A 16,393-nucleotide genomic window follows, 5' to 3' on the forward strand; every position below is an offset into this window, starting at 1 on the left:
ATGCCAAATAAGCGTCCGTGCAATGCACCAAATCCCTGTCCGTGCATCCCGTGTTTGTGTAGGTGCGCAGACGTGGGGTCACGCACGCTAGCGTGGAGCGTGATTCAAACGCCCCCTGATGGAACCGGACTTGAGCCGACTTTATGCTGCATTTACCGTACAGATCCAGATCACTTCGGGCACTAGTACCTCGGCAACCCTGAAATCCTATAGCGATTCGGGTCACAACCGAACCGATCCTGATCCGAGAAAAATGTAATAGAATCTTGTAGTTGGCCCCGAGAGGCGTTGAAAGGGAAGAAGGCCGGGGGTGTCTGGAACTGGGAGGTGGGACAAGGTCGGTCTTGGGCGGTCGAATTTGGCTGTCATGTACCCACCCGACCCCGCTGGACCCCACTCCCTCGTTCCTGTATGTAATGGCAGCTGTGTGGGCCCCAGTTGCGGGGTGTCATTGCATACATACAAAGTTTCCGTCTCCTCCGCTCCCTCTCCCTCCCTCTCTCTCTCTCTCTCTCTCTCTCTCTCTGCACACACCTTGATCGGAAAAAGAGAGCTTTTGTTCCACCTCTCCGATTTCTTCTCAGGTAATCATCTCTCTCTCTACTTCCGATCTGACAATCTTCCGAATGTTTGCAATGGTTTAGAAGAATCGAGCAAGTCGGTCGTTGATCTTATTAGTAAGAACGAAAGGATGTGCCGTCCATCTGATCCGTCGATTCTCTACAGATCGTCGGCTTTTTTATTCCTAAAACCGCACGATTGTTCTTTAAAGAAGAAATAGGATCGATCGATCGATTTCATGCATTATTTCTGCTTTCTCTCGCTCTCGATTTGTTTTTTTGGATTTATGGAATTGATCGACAAAAAAAGTTATTTTTTCCCTTTTTCTGTCCTTGATCGTTCTTCCTTTTCGTTTTTTTCTTCAATTTTTTGTTCAAAATCCAAGAAAGAACTTCAGGTTCTGCAATAAAACTGAAGAAAAAGGGAAAAAATGGACAGAGTTAAGAAGCAGGGGTTGATAGAGTCGCTATTTCAACCGACAGGTCTCTGCCTCTGCTTCGAGTTCCATCATTTTTATCCATCTTGCCTACAAAATAGGAAAGATCTCGAATTTAGAAATCGAAATAAATTATTATTATTATTCAAATATTTTTAGGGGAAAATTTATTTTATTTATTAGAATCCAGAGCGATTTACATGGTTTTTAAGTGATTTTGGTCCTAAAATCCTAAAAATACAGATTCTCCTTATATCTGCGATGAATATGAATACAGACCCAGCAGTTAATTTACCTTTTTCTCTGATTAGAAGAAATAAATATAGTCATTTTTTTCTTGAAAAAGTTCTTTGAACTTTGGCTCCGATTCCAATCGAGATGTCCAAGTGCTCATTTCGAAACTTGTTCTGCGAAAAATCGTCCTGTTGAGGCCATTTTGGATCCCGAAAAAACGTCGATATGAAGCCTCAAAGACACATTTTTCAATTAAAAGAAATAATTTTAATAAAATTTTCATCGACCATTTTCCATCGGAACCTTTTAGGACCATTATTCCGCCCATTTTCCAAATGTGCTAAATGTTGTTGTTGGTGCCTTGGTGGGTTTCTTCGGGGATATTTTTGTCAATTTTTAAAAGTTGAGCAGCTTTCCGTAATTGGTCGGTCGTGTTTTTTCTTGGGGACATCATGCAAGCAATCAGATCCCCTTTTTGTCTTTCTTTTCGCCCCCGGAAAATCAGAGGAATCCTATTTTGGTTTTCAGAAAATGACTAAAATACCCCTTTCTTTTACAAGAGTCCCATAAGGAACTGTCCGAAACGGCTTAGAAGGATAACCCACATGGCCACATGGCTCCTAGTTCGGGGTGGGCATCGGGTCGGATCTTGCCTGCCCTGTACAGCCCGAAGCCCAATTAATTTTGGGCCTAACCTGTCCTATTCAAAGTTGTATGGATCGGTCGATACGTACGGTATCGGAAGAAAATCGATACACTTCACTCTTGAATTGGCTATCTTTTAATAAGTATAAAAATACTTAAAATTATTTTTTAGTATTATTTTAATGGCTTTAGCAATGGTCACGTTCTGAATGACAGGTAATATTTTTTAATTATTTTTTGGAAACGTATCGGTATCAGCCGAATTCACCTGAATGGTTGGCCAAACGATACATGGCGGATACCGATACTGACCTATTAATAAATAGGTTTGAGTTTGGGCAGGGATGAAACATCATTTCATCAGATTCGACCTGACCCAAGCCATGCCTGGATCTTACAAGGGCTGGGTCTGGCTTTCAACGCGTCTGGGTCTGCTTTGCGCTGACCCGATTTCCATCCCTACTCATAACTGAGAGGCCAATTTTGTAATTTCAGATTTTGATGCCCATCAAAAAATTGCGCAGGCGGCCCTTAATGTTTACCAAACCTGCCTTATATTTTCCAAAACCACTCAAAATCACCGTTTTTATAGTGGCAATTACTTAATGGTGTTAGTATTTTGCTTTACAAGGCTAGTTATGTTGCGGTTTAGGAGCGTTTTGGTGATTATGGTGTATTTTATATTGTGATATTTTATTGGAAATACCTACCGAGCTTTGAGTTAATACTGATTATGATATTAGAATTACCATGTTAATCTTTTTGGATTATGCAATAGTATTTATGTGTAGATACCTTTGCTCCATGTTACTCTCGTTGGATTATGTAATTTTGATTATGTGTAGAGACCTTTACTCCGTTATGCTTAATTTGTTGCCTTTGAAGTAGGTCACGGTTTGATTATTGGTGAATAGTATTGTTGTCTTAGACAAGAATATGCGAAAAGTGATGGACCAAAAAGTTGAAATTACACTAACCGTTTGTCAATTTTTGATCTTTGTAAGATTAAAAATGTTAACCATTATTGAGCTTTTTAATATACAAGTTCCTGACCCCTGATTTTAAAAAAAGGCTAACCTTAAATTCCATTTTCAATGTCTTTCTCTACTCCCGAAACATCTTTTCTGGCAATTTTGCAAAATTGCCCTCTATCTTACACTTTGTTTCCTTTTCCCTTGGTGGTACCCACAAATACCAGTCATCATTTGAAAACAATTCACGGATGCGAATTTACGTCTTTATTTATTTTTTAACAATTGCAAAACGAGAAAAAGGAAAAGAGTATTTAATAGTAGTGCAAACAGCAAATTGTGCATTTATCTTTTGAAGCCATTTTTTATGCAGCGGCACTACGTGCTTAGCATGCAGCTCCATTACTGCTGTTCTTTTTTGGTTGAAACTAGGTTGATTATATTCTTGTTAACCTCGAATATATTACAGCAAAATCATGGTAAAAAGTAAAAACTGTTAAACGGCTGGGTGAAGAAAACACTAAAAAACTGTGTAAAAGAAGATGCGACATTGTCTGTAGCGTAGCTGGCAAGTGCTCACCAGCTAAGCAAAGTGGAAAGAGATCCGACCCACCTGGGTGAAAAGCTTAAGGGCATAGGTCCTAATTTGCCTGGGACAAAATGGTTTCTATGTAGGGGAAGTGTGTACTTTAGTGATGGCAAATGATGAAGATTCTTCTCTCTATGTGACGACTGTGCCACTGATTCAAGAATTGCGTTTTGGATTTGCTCAACTTGCATCTGTTTATTTGTTTTTTATACTTTTATTTGTTTCTTACAAGCAAGAAAGTGCATTATCCCCTTGGTTTCTTTGGATGATCTTCCTTAGTTTGTGCAATTTTGTGACGTCTGCCGAAATGTATTCTATATAAATTATTATGGCTTCCAAGAAAGCTTTTGGTATTTCATTCGTTTAGTTATTGGTAAGGACCCACTCATGGTTATATATATGTGCCAGAACACCCTTGTGATGATATGATTTGAGCCATTTGGCTGTTGGGAATGACTTCTTGGCAACAAAGTTGACAGCCTTGATTCGGCTCGTCTGTGTTTGAGTGTGGAATACGCTCGGGAAACGGAGCTGACATAGATAGGTTTGCTGTTTACGTTGACTCGATGGGTGTCAATGGTCTTGTCAACTGCAGCGATTGTTCACTTGGTCTCGATTTCAAACCTGACTTGGTCAAGTCTGTAGTATGTCAAAACTTTGTGTTGGAGATCGGTTCGGTGGTTGATTTTTATCCTTGTTACAAATATTGCTGAGACGTTTTCAAAACACGGCATAATACACAAGTTACGAAAAGTTTTTTATCACACCAATATCACGACAAGAACGTGATGTTTCAAAATATCATGTTTTTTTGTGTGTGCAAAAACAAAAAAACATGATATTTCGAAACACTACCTTCTTGTCGTGATATTGGTGTGATAAAAACTTTTTTGTAATATTTTTATATTCTATAATTGTATTTTTTTATTTTTTAGGTTTATATATATCGACAGTTTTGAAAGAGTTTCTAGAGAAAAAAAGTTTTTTGAAAATATATCAGGACTTTCCTTCACCGAGGTTTTCCTGAGAACGAGATTCGTGAGATTGGATTTCATTGGGCTTAGTTTGTTATATATTTCAGCAGCTACGTCACAAGGACACGATGGCACAACATTCGACTCACCGTGACAGTGTCGCATATCATGTGCATAAATTACCTTTACCGTTTTTTCGTGTTTTTGATCATTTCAGTTTACTACAGTTTGTGCGTATTCATACTTGAAAGAACGTTGAGTACATGCGATTGCATCTTAATTTTGAAAAAAAAATTTACCGACTCATGTCTCGTGTCGGTGTCACATGTCAGCGTCCATGTTGATGTTCATGTGATAGTTCATCAAATAGATCCTTCTTTTTAGTACTTCTCAGTAAAGAAAAAAAATATATAACCCATGTAGCCGAGAAACTTATTGCGGTTAAAACTTGAAACTATTGAACCTGAACACCTTTATGATGTCTGTGCTATTAGCAGAAGTAAAAGAGGGTTTATCGATAGACACGTCATGGAGGCGGAAACACAAGCAAGTTCTACGGAGGAAACACAAGCAAGTTCTACGGAAGTCCAAGTCAAGGATCCGGATGATGCAACAGTTGTTGATATTTCATTGCATTCCTCACAGGTAATCATGAAAATTGAAGTGAAGATTTGGTCATTTTTAGTCATTTGGTTCAGTTGGAAAAGGGCAGTTCCATTTTCCCTGGCAACAGTTTGATTCATGTGAAATGAACTGGTCTCTGTTTCATGCTTGATGGTGGTATATTTTTGTGGCAATTGGATAGGCAAACATGTAGCTTGGTGCTATGAACAGTATGTTCATGAATCTGATTGATATTCTTCACCCTGTTAGAACTTAGGTTCTATACTGTTGCCCACTTCTCAAGTAGGTCAGTCAGAGAGTTGATGATCGCTACTTCTTTCACACATACTATTTTCTGATATAGTTGCCGAGTTTCAGCTTCTAACTTATGCCACAATGTCACAAGGACACAGTGCGTGTGCCTCGTATGGATATTTCACAACGCTAAACAGGGACGTTGGCAACTCCACTTTCATGGACACAGTCAAACCTACGCTGATTTTGTCCTGAATTTTGAGCTACTTGCCTTTTTCTCTTTCCAGAATTAATCAGTAATTATATAAATCTGTATTTCACCTTAGATTTGGTATTGATAACATTTTAGAATTATTCTGTAACTTCGTCTGTACTGTTTTTATGATGTTGATCCTTTATTTTGTAGTTAATTGCATTTCATTAAAAAATTGACATTAATTATTTCAACTTAGATTTGTTATTAGTCATAGGGGCTAGAATATTGTCCAAGAATTTGAGCTACTTGCCTTTCTTCTCTTTTCAGAATTACTCAGTATTTATGTAATCCTGTATTTCAACTTAGCTTGCCAACGATTTCCCTTATATATCCATATATATAATATTTTTCCATATATATGTATGTATGTATATCCTCATCCACACCCAAGTCTTTTGAAATTTCCTTTGTCACACCCTTTACACCTGCACCTATGTGACATAGGGTAATCCCAAATTATATTCTTAACTTCCATGAACTATATATGATTTATCCACCCTATCTGCTAACAAGACGGTCTGCCTCTTGTGTGAAATCTTATGCTTCCCGTGTATGAATCTTATAGATATCTGTGCTTTCTCCTGATTCTTATGTTTCCATTCATCTGTTTAATGGAATTATGGAAGCGTAAAGTGGATTGAATTAATGGATTGTCCGAGACAAGAGAGAAACAGTTGGCATGCAGGTAGAGAAGGGAGAACAAATTCAAGGGGGGCATGCCTTGTTCTGAACTATTATGTCTCAATCCAAATATAAGCATTGGTATTTTGCTGTCTTGCGTTTCTTTTGCAATTCCATGTTAGGTAGTTGTGGCTCCATGTTCTCAAAATAAAGTTGTGGCTCCATGTTCTATACTAGATGAGCATGTATGAGAGCACTAGGTCAATCATTTTACACATGAATTGCCTAAAACTTGATGTCATCTGATTTTAATTCAAACAACAATAGGATGTAAATGCCACATGATGTCCCTTTAAGACAGTATTAAAACCTGATGCTTGCCTAGGGGCAACAAATCTTGCTTCCCCAGATAATTGTATGACTGGAAAAATCAGGAGGTGATAGATGTTTGAAAACTAACAGATGATGCTATTTAACATATAAATCAACTAAAGGCACATAGACCAGACCTATCCTATGATCAGAAAACTTGATTTCCACTTAAGACCTCTCTGATGGCAATTGTTTCACTATTCAGGACTCCCCTTTAAGCCACCATTTTTCATTTTACCGTTGACCGTTTAGTTGCATTCCATGTATCCTAGATACTTCCCAAATCAACAATCTATAAATATTTTTCCTTATAGAACCTTATAATAAACTTCAGATGAACATAAGAGCTTCAAATCTTCAATCTATAAATATTTTCCTCATAGAACCTTATAATAAACGTCAGATGAACATAAGAGCTTCAAATCTTCTATGGGATTTTCTTCTTAGAAAATCCTATATTTTGTGAAGGTTTGAGTTAGAAATTCTGCTTTAAGTATTTGGGCTGGTGCGATGTATCACATTGATCACCTTCATAGTTAGCTTGCCAACAAAAAAAGGGAAGGAAAGTATCACTGTTGATCATAATTGAGTCTGTTGAAAAAACTATGAAATTTAGTTATGTCATTAGAAAGCTTATTGAGTAAAATTCGACTATGCCTTGTTATAATGTGTTGCATTTTATAGATTGCATTCTCACTGCTTCTTCTGCACCATTTCTGTAGTTGTGTCTCGTGATACTTTTTTCATGAAATATCGAACCATGCTTTGCGTCTTTATATACTGGTGTATTTCTCTATTTATTGGATGTGGAATTCTGGATTTTCTTCATAAGAAACTTCTTGTATGTATGTTTACAAGACTGTCAGATCAACGGAATTATTTATGCCAGCTACATTATGACATGAACCTCCCTTTGCTAAACCAAATTTATTTTATTTTTTACTGAAGTCATTAAAAAAACTTTCTTCACCATCTTTACTTTTATCTTTTTCTTCCCAAAAAACATTTCTGCATATGGTCAAAATTTTTCCTCATATAATTGTGTTCCCATCACTTATTTATTGTTTCAGAAATTTGTGCAAATACACGCAAGAACATTCAAATCCTACCTGATTTTGCTTTTATGTTCAGGGAACTTCCTATATCTTGCTTTTTAATTGAATATAAATATAGTTGTTCTCAGCCTCAAATATCAGTGACTTCCATATTACTTTTTATTCTTGTTCATATTGTATAAAATAAGTTGAAAAAAATGGATGGCCTTTTTTTAGGAAAGTCAAGTTGCATGTTGCAACTAATTTGTGAATATTAGGATGTTCAGATAATATCCAAAGTATTGCTGCCTTTTTTAGTATATGAGCTTTACTCCTTTATGATGCAGATGATAGCCTTCTCTTTGATGAAATTGAATTTAATTCTTTATAATAATATTTAACTGATAGGTGAAGCTACAAGAAAAGGGCACTTCTGATCTGCAAAGATAATTGCAGTCATATTAGATTAGTGTGTTTCTTAATTTCTTAAACAGTTTAGCTTGTTGATTGTGTCAAACAGTTAATAGAAGGCTTGAATTTTTACCTTCATGGAAATTCATTATGTAATCCTCTTTTTCTTTTGCACAAGTTCTCTTCAATGTGCTCTGCATCATCCTGCCTCCCTTGCATAAAACCCTTTACATGAAGCGCAACGATATTTTATTTTCTCACATGCAATATCTTGTCTCTGCCCTCTTTTTTTTCTGTTTTTTAATACCTCAATTGCTTTTACCTTCACTTAACAGGAAGACAGAGGCTTACACTTGGAGAAAAACACTGATCCCCAAAAGTTGATGATGCACTCCGAAGATAATGTATCTTTGAGTGCCACAGGAACTGCTGAAGCCAGCAAAGAAGCAGAAGAAGAGGAGACATCTTTTGATGGAGAGTTTATAAAGGTAGAAAAGGAATCAATTGAAATAAATGAAAATCTTCATATTCATCCTGGGAAAGAGGCTAGTCATTCTGTTGCGGAGATGAACTTGAAGGACCACAATTTTCTTGAAATGCAGGAAAGGATAAAAGCTCTGGAACGAGATTTAGAAAAAATGAATGCAGAGGTCAAAAGCTCAGAGTTCGAGAAATCTGAACTGAAAAAAGAATTTGCAAGTATGAAGGAAATATTGGAAGAAAAGACTCACCACTCTATTGACCTTGAACTGAAGCAAAAGTATCTGAATGAACAACTTGACTCTGCTGAGCTAAAGATCAAACAGTATGAGCAGATGTACAATTCTCAGCTTGAGGCCCTGCAAGTAGCACTTAGAGCACAAGATGCATTTCAAAATGAATTAGTTGATGCAAAAGAGGCAATGAGCAAGTTAAATTCTGAACTAGAATTTTCAAAGCAGAAGGACCAAGAACTGGAAGAAGAGGTGAAAGCTTTGATGAGAGAGCGTGAGAAGGCTTTAGAGTTACAAAATCTGTTAGAATTGGCAAACATGAACGCAAAAGAGATGGAACATCAGATCAGCTTTCTTCAAGAGGAAATAAGTACTTTATATGAAAGAATTGCTGACAATCAGAAAGAAGAGGACACTTTGAAGAATACATTAGCAGAGCTTTCTGCAGTTCAAGATGAGCTTCGGCTTTCAAAAACATGTGCATTAGATTTGGAGCAAAGGATTGCCTCCAATGAAAGATTTGCTGGAGAGGTGGAAGGACAATTAAATTTGAGCAGAGCATCAGAAGAGAAGTTGAAACAAGAAATCTTAGCATTGGAGAGCTTATTTACTGCAAGCAAGGAAGATCTTCATTCGAAAATCATTGAGTTAGGAGAGCTAGATTTAAAGCTAATGGAGGAGAGGAAGAAGACAATCATGCTGGAAGGTGACATAAGGAACCAGGAAGCGCAGGTCTCAATCATGCAAGAGGAGCTGTCTACTATGACCAAAACGAAATCAGATACAGATGCTATTGTGTCTGCACTCAATAGCAAGCTGTCCCACTTGCAGGAATTAGTCCCTGATCTTGAAGACAGATTGAGGCAATCTATTGATAAATCTGCTGAATCAGACTCACGTTTGGAGCAGGCATTGTTGTATAATGATGAGCTGGAGCAGAAGTTGAAATCTCTTCATGATCTCCATGGTGAATCTGAAGCCCGAGCTACAAATGCTATAAAATTGAACGTTGAATATCAAGATATGCTTCAAGCCTCTGATTCAGCAAAAGAAGAAGCAGAATCAAAACTTAAAACAACTGAATCAGAATTGATCTTTCTGAGAGAGAAGAGCGTACAGCTTGAAGAACAGCTAAGTTTTGCTGCAGCAAACAAAGATGACACAGATAAGGCTGTAAAAGAGTTCCAAGAGAAAATATCTGAATCATCTGAGATGCTAGAGAAGGTTGAAGAAGAAAGCAAGCTTTTGAAAACACATCTGGAAGAACATAAAGATAAGATTTCCTACTTGGAATCTGCTCTAGACCAATCATCTCAAAGGAACTTTGAGCTAGAGAAGGAGTTGAAAGTTGTAACTGAGAGATGTGCGGAGCATGAGGGTCGAGCCACCACCTCTCATCAGAGAAGTCTCGAGCTTGAAGATATGATTCAGACATCACATTCTAAAGCAGAGGATGCAGGAGCGAAGGTAAAGGAGCTTGAACTACTATTGAAGGACTCGGAGCAGAAACAGCATGAGCTTGAAGAGCATTTAAGATCTAGGGCAGAAAAATATGTGGAGGCAGAAGCTGAATGTAAGCAATATTCAAGCAAGCTGTCTGAAGTTTCTGCAGAACTGGAAGCTTCTTCAGCAAAAACATTGAGTTTGGTGCTTTCCTTGCAAAATGCAAAAGAAAAGGAGTTGGAAATGACAGAAAGTCTAAGAGAGGTCACAGAAGAAAGGAAAAATTTTGCTGATAAGATTATCCATCTTGAATCAGCCTTAGATCAGTTATATCTGAAAAATAAAGAGCTGGAAGATGACCTGAAAGTTACTCTGGAGAAATGCGTAAAACACGAGGGACATGCCAGTAGCACTCACCAGAGAAGCCTTGAGCTTGAAGACTTGATGCAGCTCTCACACTCCAAAGCAGAGAATTTAGAAAGAAATGTGGTTGAACTAGAAATGTTGCTGAAGAATTCAGAAGATAAGCAGCATGAGCTTGAAGAGCATTTAAGATCGACAGAAACAAAATTTCTAGATGCAACAGAAGAATGTGAACAGTATGCTTCCAAAGCTTCCAAACTTTCAGAAGATCTGGAAGTTTCTCTAGCAAAAGTGTCAAGTTTGGAGCTTGTTCTATCTGATGCAAATAGAAAGGAGATTGAGTTGAAGGAACAGTTGACATTTGTCACGGCAGAACGGGAAAATTTTGAAGATAAAATCAAGCAGTTGGAGCATGATTTGGATCAGTCATCTTCGAGGATGTTGGAGCTAGAACAGGAGCTGAAAGTTCTTACAGAGAAATGTACAAAACATGAGGGTCTTGCTGACATGAATCACCAGAGATGCCTTGAGCTCGAAGGCCTAATCCAAATATCACACTCTGAAGCAGAGGCTGCAAAAGCAGAATCTGAAATACATGTTACCAAAATTTCCAAGCTTACAGAAGACTTGGAAGTTTCTCTAGAAAGAATATCAACTTTGGAGGTTGCACTGCAAAATGCAAATGAAAAGGAGACCGAGCTGAAGGAAAATTTGGATTGCATCATAGAAGAACAGAGAACTTCTGAGGATAAGATCAAGCAGCTGGAGCATGAGCTAGACCAGTTATCTTCAAGGAACTTGGAGCTTGAACAAGAACTGAGGGTTGTTACAGTGAAATGCACGGAACATGAAGGCCGAGCCAACCTGATTCACCAGAGGAGCCTTCAGCTTGAAGATTTGATTCAAGTATCGCATTCCCAATCAGAGGATACAGAGAGAAAGGTGGGTGGACTAGAGCTACAACTAAAAGATTCAGAACAAAAGCAACGTGAACTTGAAGAACAGTTGGATTTAGCAAAAGCAGAGTGTAAACAATATGCTGACAAACTGTCTGAACTCTCTTTAGAATTGGAAGCTTCTATAGTCAATGCTTCAACTCTGGAGGCTGCACTGAGAAATGCAAATGAAACAGAGGAAGGTTTGAAGAAAAGCATCGATTTGATTACAGAAGAAAAAAAAAAGTTTGAAGATGCATCAAATGACTACAGTGTTAAGCTTTCACAAGTGGAGAACCTTCTGGAGGTTTTACAGCATGAGCTGAAAATCACCCAACAGAATTTGGTCACTGTTGAGAAAGATCTTGAAAGTGCCATCCAGAAGGAGACAGAAACTTTGATGAAGCTCAAAGTTTCTGAGGAGCAGCTAGATCAGCAAAGATTGGTAATACAAGAATCTGCTACAAAGCACCTAGAACTGGAATCATTTTCCAAGGATGCTGACCTGAAACTCCAAAAAGCAATTGATGATTTTGTCCAGCGAGATTCTGAAGCGAAAGAATTATTGGAGAAACTGACCACTCTTGAAAAGCAAGCAGCAGTTTACCGAGAACAGGCAATGGAAGCATTTTCAGCCAACAAAAACCTCCAGGCTCAATTAGAAGAACATTTTGTAAAATTAAGTTCTTTGGAAAAATTTTGTGATGAACTGAAAAACAAAGTTGTGGAAAGTGAAAACAAAGCCAGTATGTCCTCGTGTGAGAATGAAATATTAGTTGAAACAACCTTGAAGCTCAAAGAAGAACTGGGTATTTACCACAACAGTGTTGCTGAAATGGAAAACCTGCTTCAAGCTCTGCAGACTGAAAAGGAAGCAACAATAGAAGAAGTCACATTTCACAAGAATAACGTAAATGAGTTGACTGATAAGCATGCAAGATCTCTAGAACTCTATTCTGCTGCTGAATATCGTATTGCAGATGTTGAACAAAAACTTCATGAAGCAATTGAGAGGTATACACTTAGAGACAATGATGCGAAAGAATTGAATGACAACTTGCAAGTTCTTAAGTCTCAATTAAGAACTTATGAAGAGAAAGTAGCAGATGCCGAAAAGGTAATTGAAACTCAAAAGATTGCGATGGAAGAAGTACTATCTAAATTGGCACATATGGAAGGTATTGTTAAAGAACTTCAAAGCAGCTCTAGCAAACTTGAAACAGAGAATCAAGCCTTAGCAGAAACAAACCTGAAACTCACTCAGGAATTAGCTGAATATCAGACCCAGATATCAGAGGTACAAGCTATACTTGATGCAGTTCAAGCAGAGAAAAATGAAATAGTTCAACAGTTCAATGCCTGCAAGCAGACTATTGATGAGCTGACAGAACAATACAAAGCTGAAGGGAAGAATCTCCAATCTCAGGTCTGCTTCTTCCCGTGTATTTTTATTTTTTTTATACATATTTTGGTCTATCACCCAGAAACAAAAACTTGTATACATTTTTGTCATGATCTGCCTTATATTTATAGCACTGGCTTAGTGTAGCTTCTTTCAATATTTGCACTTTTCTAATACTCAAATTTTTTTTTTTTAATAAACTGATGTTACAGATATCTTCTATTATGAGTGAGAACTACTCATTGCATGAAACATATCAGAATGCAAGGAAGGAGTTTGAAGCAGTAAGGTCCGAATTGGAAAGGAAACAAAATGAAGGAAAGGCAAGAGAAGACAAATTCTACACCGATATTGAGAATCTGAGAGCTGAAGTTGCTGAAAAATCTAATCTGCTTTCCCGTATAGGAGAATTAGAGCAAGAGTTGGCATTATTAGAAGCCCAAGTTAAGGAACAGGTACTTTTTTCTTTCACTTTGTCACGTTTGGATACAGAATCATGTATAAATTGTTTGAGACCTTCATTTAGCATCATGTATACATGGTTTTGAGGCCTTCATTTCTGTGCTATCATCTATCATTTGAATGTACATGATACTCCATAAATGAAGAAAATGTATTGAAGTTGATCTTAGATAGAGGGTTTTGTGATTGAGCTAAAGAAAATGTTAGGTGATTATGTCAAATCAAAATGATTTAGATAATTCATGTAAATCAAATGCTTGTGAATCATGCATGGTAAGGGCAGCTGTGCTCATTGGATTTTGTAGGCATCCTTTGAAACATTAGACAATTGCCTATTTTTCATGTGTTTTGTTAATGTCCAACTTATCATATGATGCTCATCATTTACCTACGTTATTGTCCTTTATCTTATAAAGTTTGCACTGATACTATGTACTACCAGGTGAAAGTTCTAAGAAAGCAGTCTAAAGACTCTAAACTGGCCTGGTCAACCAATGTCATATTCTAAGTTGATGCCCAATAACACAATCTGATTGTGGACCATTTCCCTGTCCCCTTTGGAATGGGTCAGGTCTGGATCCACCGACCTGATCCATATCGGACCATAGGCTGTTTCTAGGAAAAGGCTAATTCCTTCTCTTCTCTAATATTCTCAAACTTCCCATCTCTAAAGTTTCCTTTGCGAGGATGACAAGTTATTTTGTTTCTTAGGAATCCGCAAACTGGTATTGACAATTCCCGTGATTTTTGCCTCCACTTCTGCCCTCTTTTAGAACATGATTCTTGAATTTCCATGGAATTGTACTCAAATTGCTAAAGATAGTACAAAAACATATCTTTGTAATGATGTCCATCAAATATGTAACTATTCTTTAATGTTTGCATTGGAGGTGAAAAAATTGACTCTGGAAAAATGTGGCTTTTTGTAGAAGGAGATGGAATCAAAGAAAGACTTAGATAGGGAATCTACTCTGAACAAAGCACTTGCAGAACTTGAAGCCAAGAATCATCAAGCATCGCTTTTGGAAAGGCAGGTTGAGGAACACAAGCAGCAACTTGAGCAATCTGACTCAATCCTGAAAATGAAGGTAATTTTGTTTCTAGTTCTTTGCTCAGGGTAAGCTAAAAACTAATTAAAATTTCTTTCCCTGCCATGATTGTATAGAGGAAAGAGGTTGCCATCAAACTTTGAGTTGATAAGATGAACAAAATGAGGATTGAGAATTGCACTTTCTCAAGTATATTGTGTAGAAGGGTTAATTCCAGTTTTCTTTTTACCTATCTGAATATAATCATGATCCTGTTTATTTCCTTCTTACATTTTTGTTCTTGGTGCAGGAAGAAAAGATTAGCCTTGTGAATGCAGAAGTGGAAGAATTGAAAATCAAACTAAATCAAACCACAGAATTGGAAAAGAAGGTAGAGGGTCTCGAGAATGAACTGAAATTGGCGAGGTTAAAGCCTCAGGTCCAGGCAAGTACACTCTAACACTCGATCTTTGTATTCTTGTTTTGGACTTTGAGTTTTGCACGTACACATTTTTTGATGTTATGATAAGAAATCCTTATTTTTGAGCAGTTTGCACGTATTTAATTTTGTATTTTGATTATATGAATATTTCTATTCATGTATTTCTGTGTCAAAATGAGTAGTCCCCTTGTGAACTCAGCTTCTTCAGTAGGTATAATCGAATGCTGATATGCATCTATTTTTGTGAGCTTAGAGAGAGAGAGAGAGAGAGAGAGAGAGAGAGAGAGAGAGAGAGAGAGAGAGCTTTTGTTATTGCAATGAGATTTGGCTGATGGGGGGCAGAAGCATTTTTATTTATTGTTAACATTGTTTTACAGGCGAGGGAAATAATTGAGCCTAATGTGGGTCAAGGAACATCATCTCCATCAAAAAGAAAGAGCAAAAAGAAAACAGAAACAATTGCCACTCCGACTGTGGAAGGTTCTTCATTGATGGGTTTTAAGCTTATCCTGGCAGTAGCATTGGTGTCACTGATCATGGGTGTTATTCTTGGCAAGAGAAACTAAGCGAAGCATCTGAATACATTGTAAAAATGCATCTCATTCCATTGGCCATTATTTGGAGACTGGTGATCGATTTGCGTCAGGTGGGAATTTGTTTTTCCATGATTCCTACTTGTAGATGTGCAGGTGGGTCTGGAAGTTAGTTTGTATTTGGTTAAAATTTTGTAGCATTGTTGTCTTGGAAACATTGAAAAACTTGTCTCTGTTGTTGAAATATAAGCAGTGAGGGATGGTGATGGGTAGGAATTGGTTTTTTTCAAAGTTCCTACTTTCAGGTCTGTGCTTGGGTTGTGGAACTTGCTTGCATTTGAGTCATACATTAGTGTCCAAAACTTCGTTCGAAAACTTGTCTCTGGTACTTAGGAGAATGTTGATATGAAAAGATGATGAGAGCTTGTATATCGTGTAGTGATGATGTGAACAGTTGATTAAATCTTGCTTATCATGTTGCAATATTCATTGAAAAGCTTTTATTTATGTTGCAAGAAAATACTCTCTCTCTCTGAATGAGATGCTAGTTTCTTTTTTCCTTTTTTTGTCTTCGTAACTATTACTTTGTGAAGGATGTTGACTCATTTCCATTTTCTTCAATTGTAGATGCTTCCTTGTCTGCTTTGATTACCATTTGGACTCTGTTTTATAAATTAAATTATCCCATTTGGTGTGAGTCCTAAGAAATGATTGAGTTCCATCCCATCCAAAGATGCCTAGGAGTAGGCATGCACACGAGCCGAGCCTGGGTTGTTCGAACTCAGCTTATTTCAAAATGCATGTGTTCAAGCTCGGAGCCGAGCTTGAGCAACATTATTCAAACTTGGGCTCGGTTCCGAGCTCGAGCCGGAGCTTTACCCAACTTAAAAAAACATATCTTTCACTTTTGAGATGTGGGATTTGAGCCCCAACCTGAAATGTGTACAAATGCCTCATGAAAAAACAATACATTCTAAAAACACAGGCTAAGTTATTGTAATACATGAAAAGTTATACTGGCAGTAGATTGGATACCGTGACCTTTAGATAAAAAGTCCAAAGCCTGCCTGTTAGAGAAACACTAACTATTGTTCATACTTTTACAAACAT

General features: G+C 37.4%; 1 protein-coding gene across 1 annotated transcript; it reads left to right on the forward strand.

The window, feature by feature from the left end:
• Positions 1 to 446: 446 nt before the first annotated feature.
• Positions 447 to 15,805, forward strand: LOC149831102 (uncharacterized). The gene is made up of 7 exons (XM_090013662.1): positions 447 to 584; positions 4,908 to 5,055; positions 8,298 to 12,842; positions 13,031 to 13,273; positions 14,210 to 14,368; positions 14,619 to 14,753; positions 15,128 to 15,805. Exons 2-7 carry the CDS (start codon positions 4,939 to 4,941, stop codon positions 15,314 to 15,316), a joined length of 5,388 nt encoding a protein of 1,795 aa, XP_089869788.1. The 5' UTR covers positions 447 to 584; positions 4,908 to 4,938; the 3' UTR covers positions 15,317 to 15,805.
• The last annotated feature ends 588 nt before the right edge of the window (positions 15,806 to 16,393 follow it).

Source organism: Nuphar pumila, chromosome 7, assembly GCF_984573655.1.
Source record: "Nuphar pumila chromosome 7, dmNupPumi1.hap1.1, whole genome shotgun sequence".
NCBI lineage: Eukaryota > Viridiplantae > Streptophyta > Magnoliopsida > Nymphaeales > Nymphaeaceae > Nuphar > Nuphar pumila.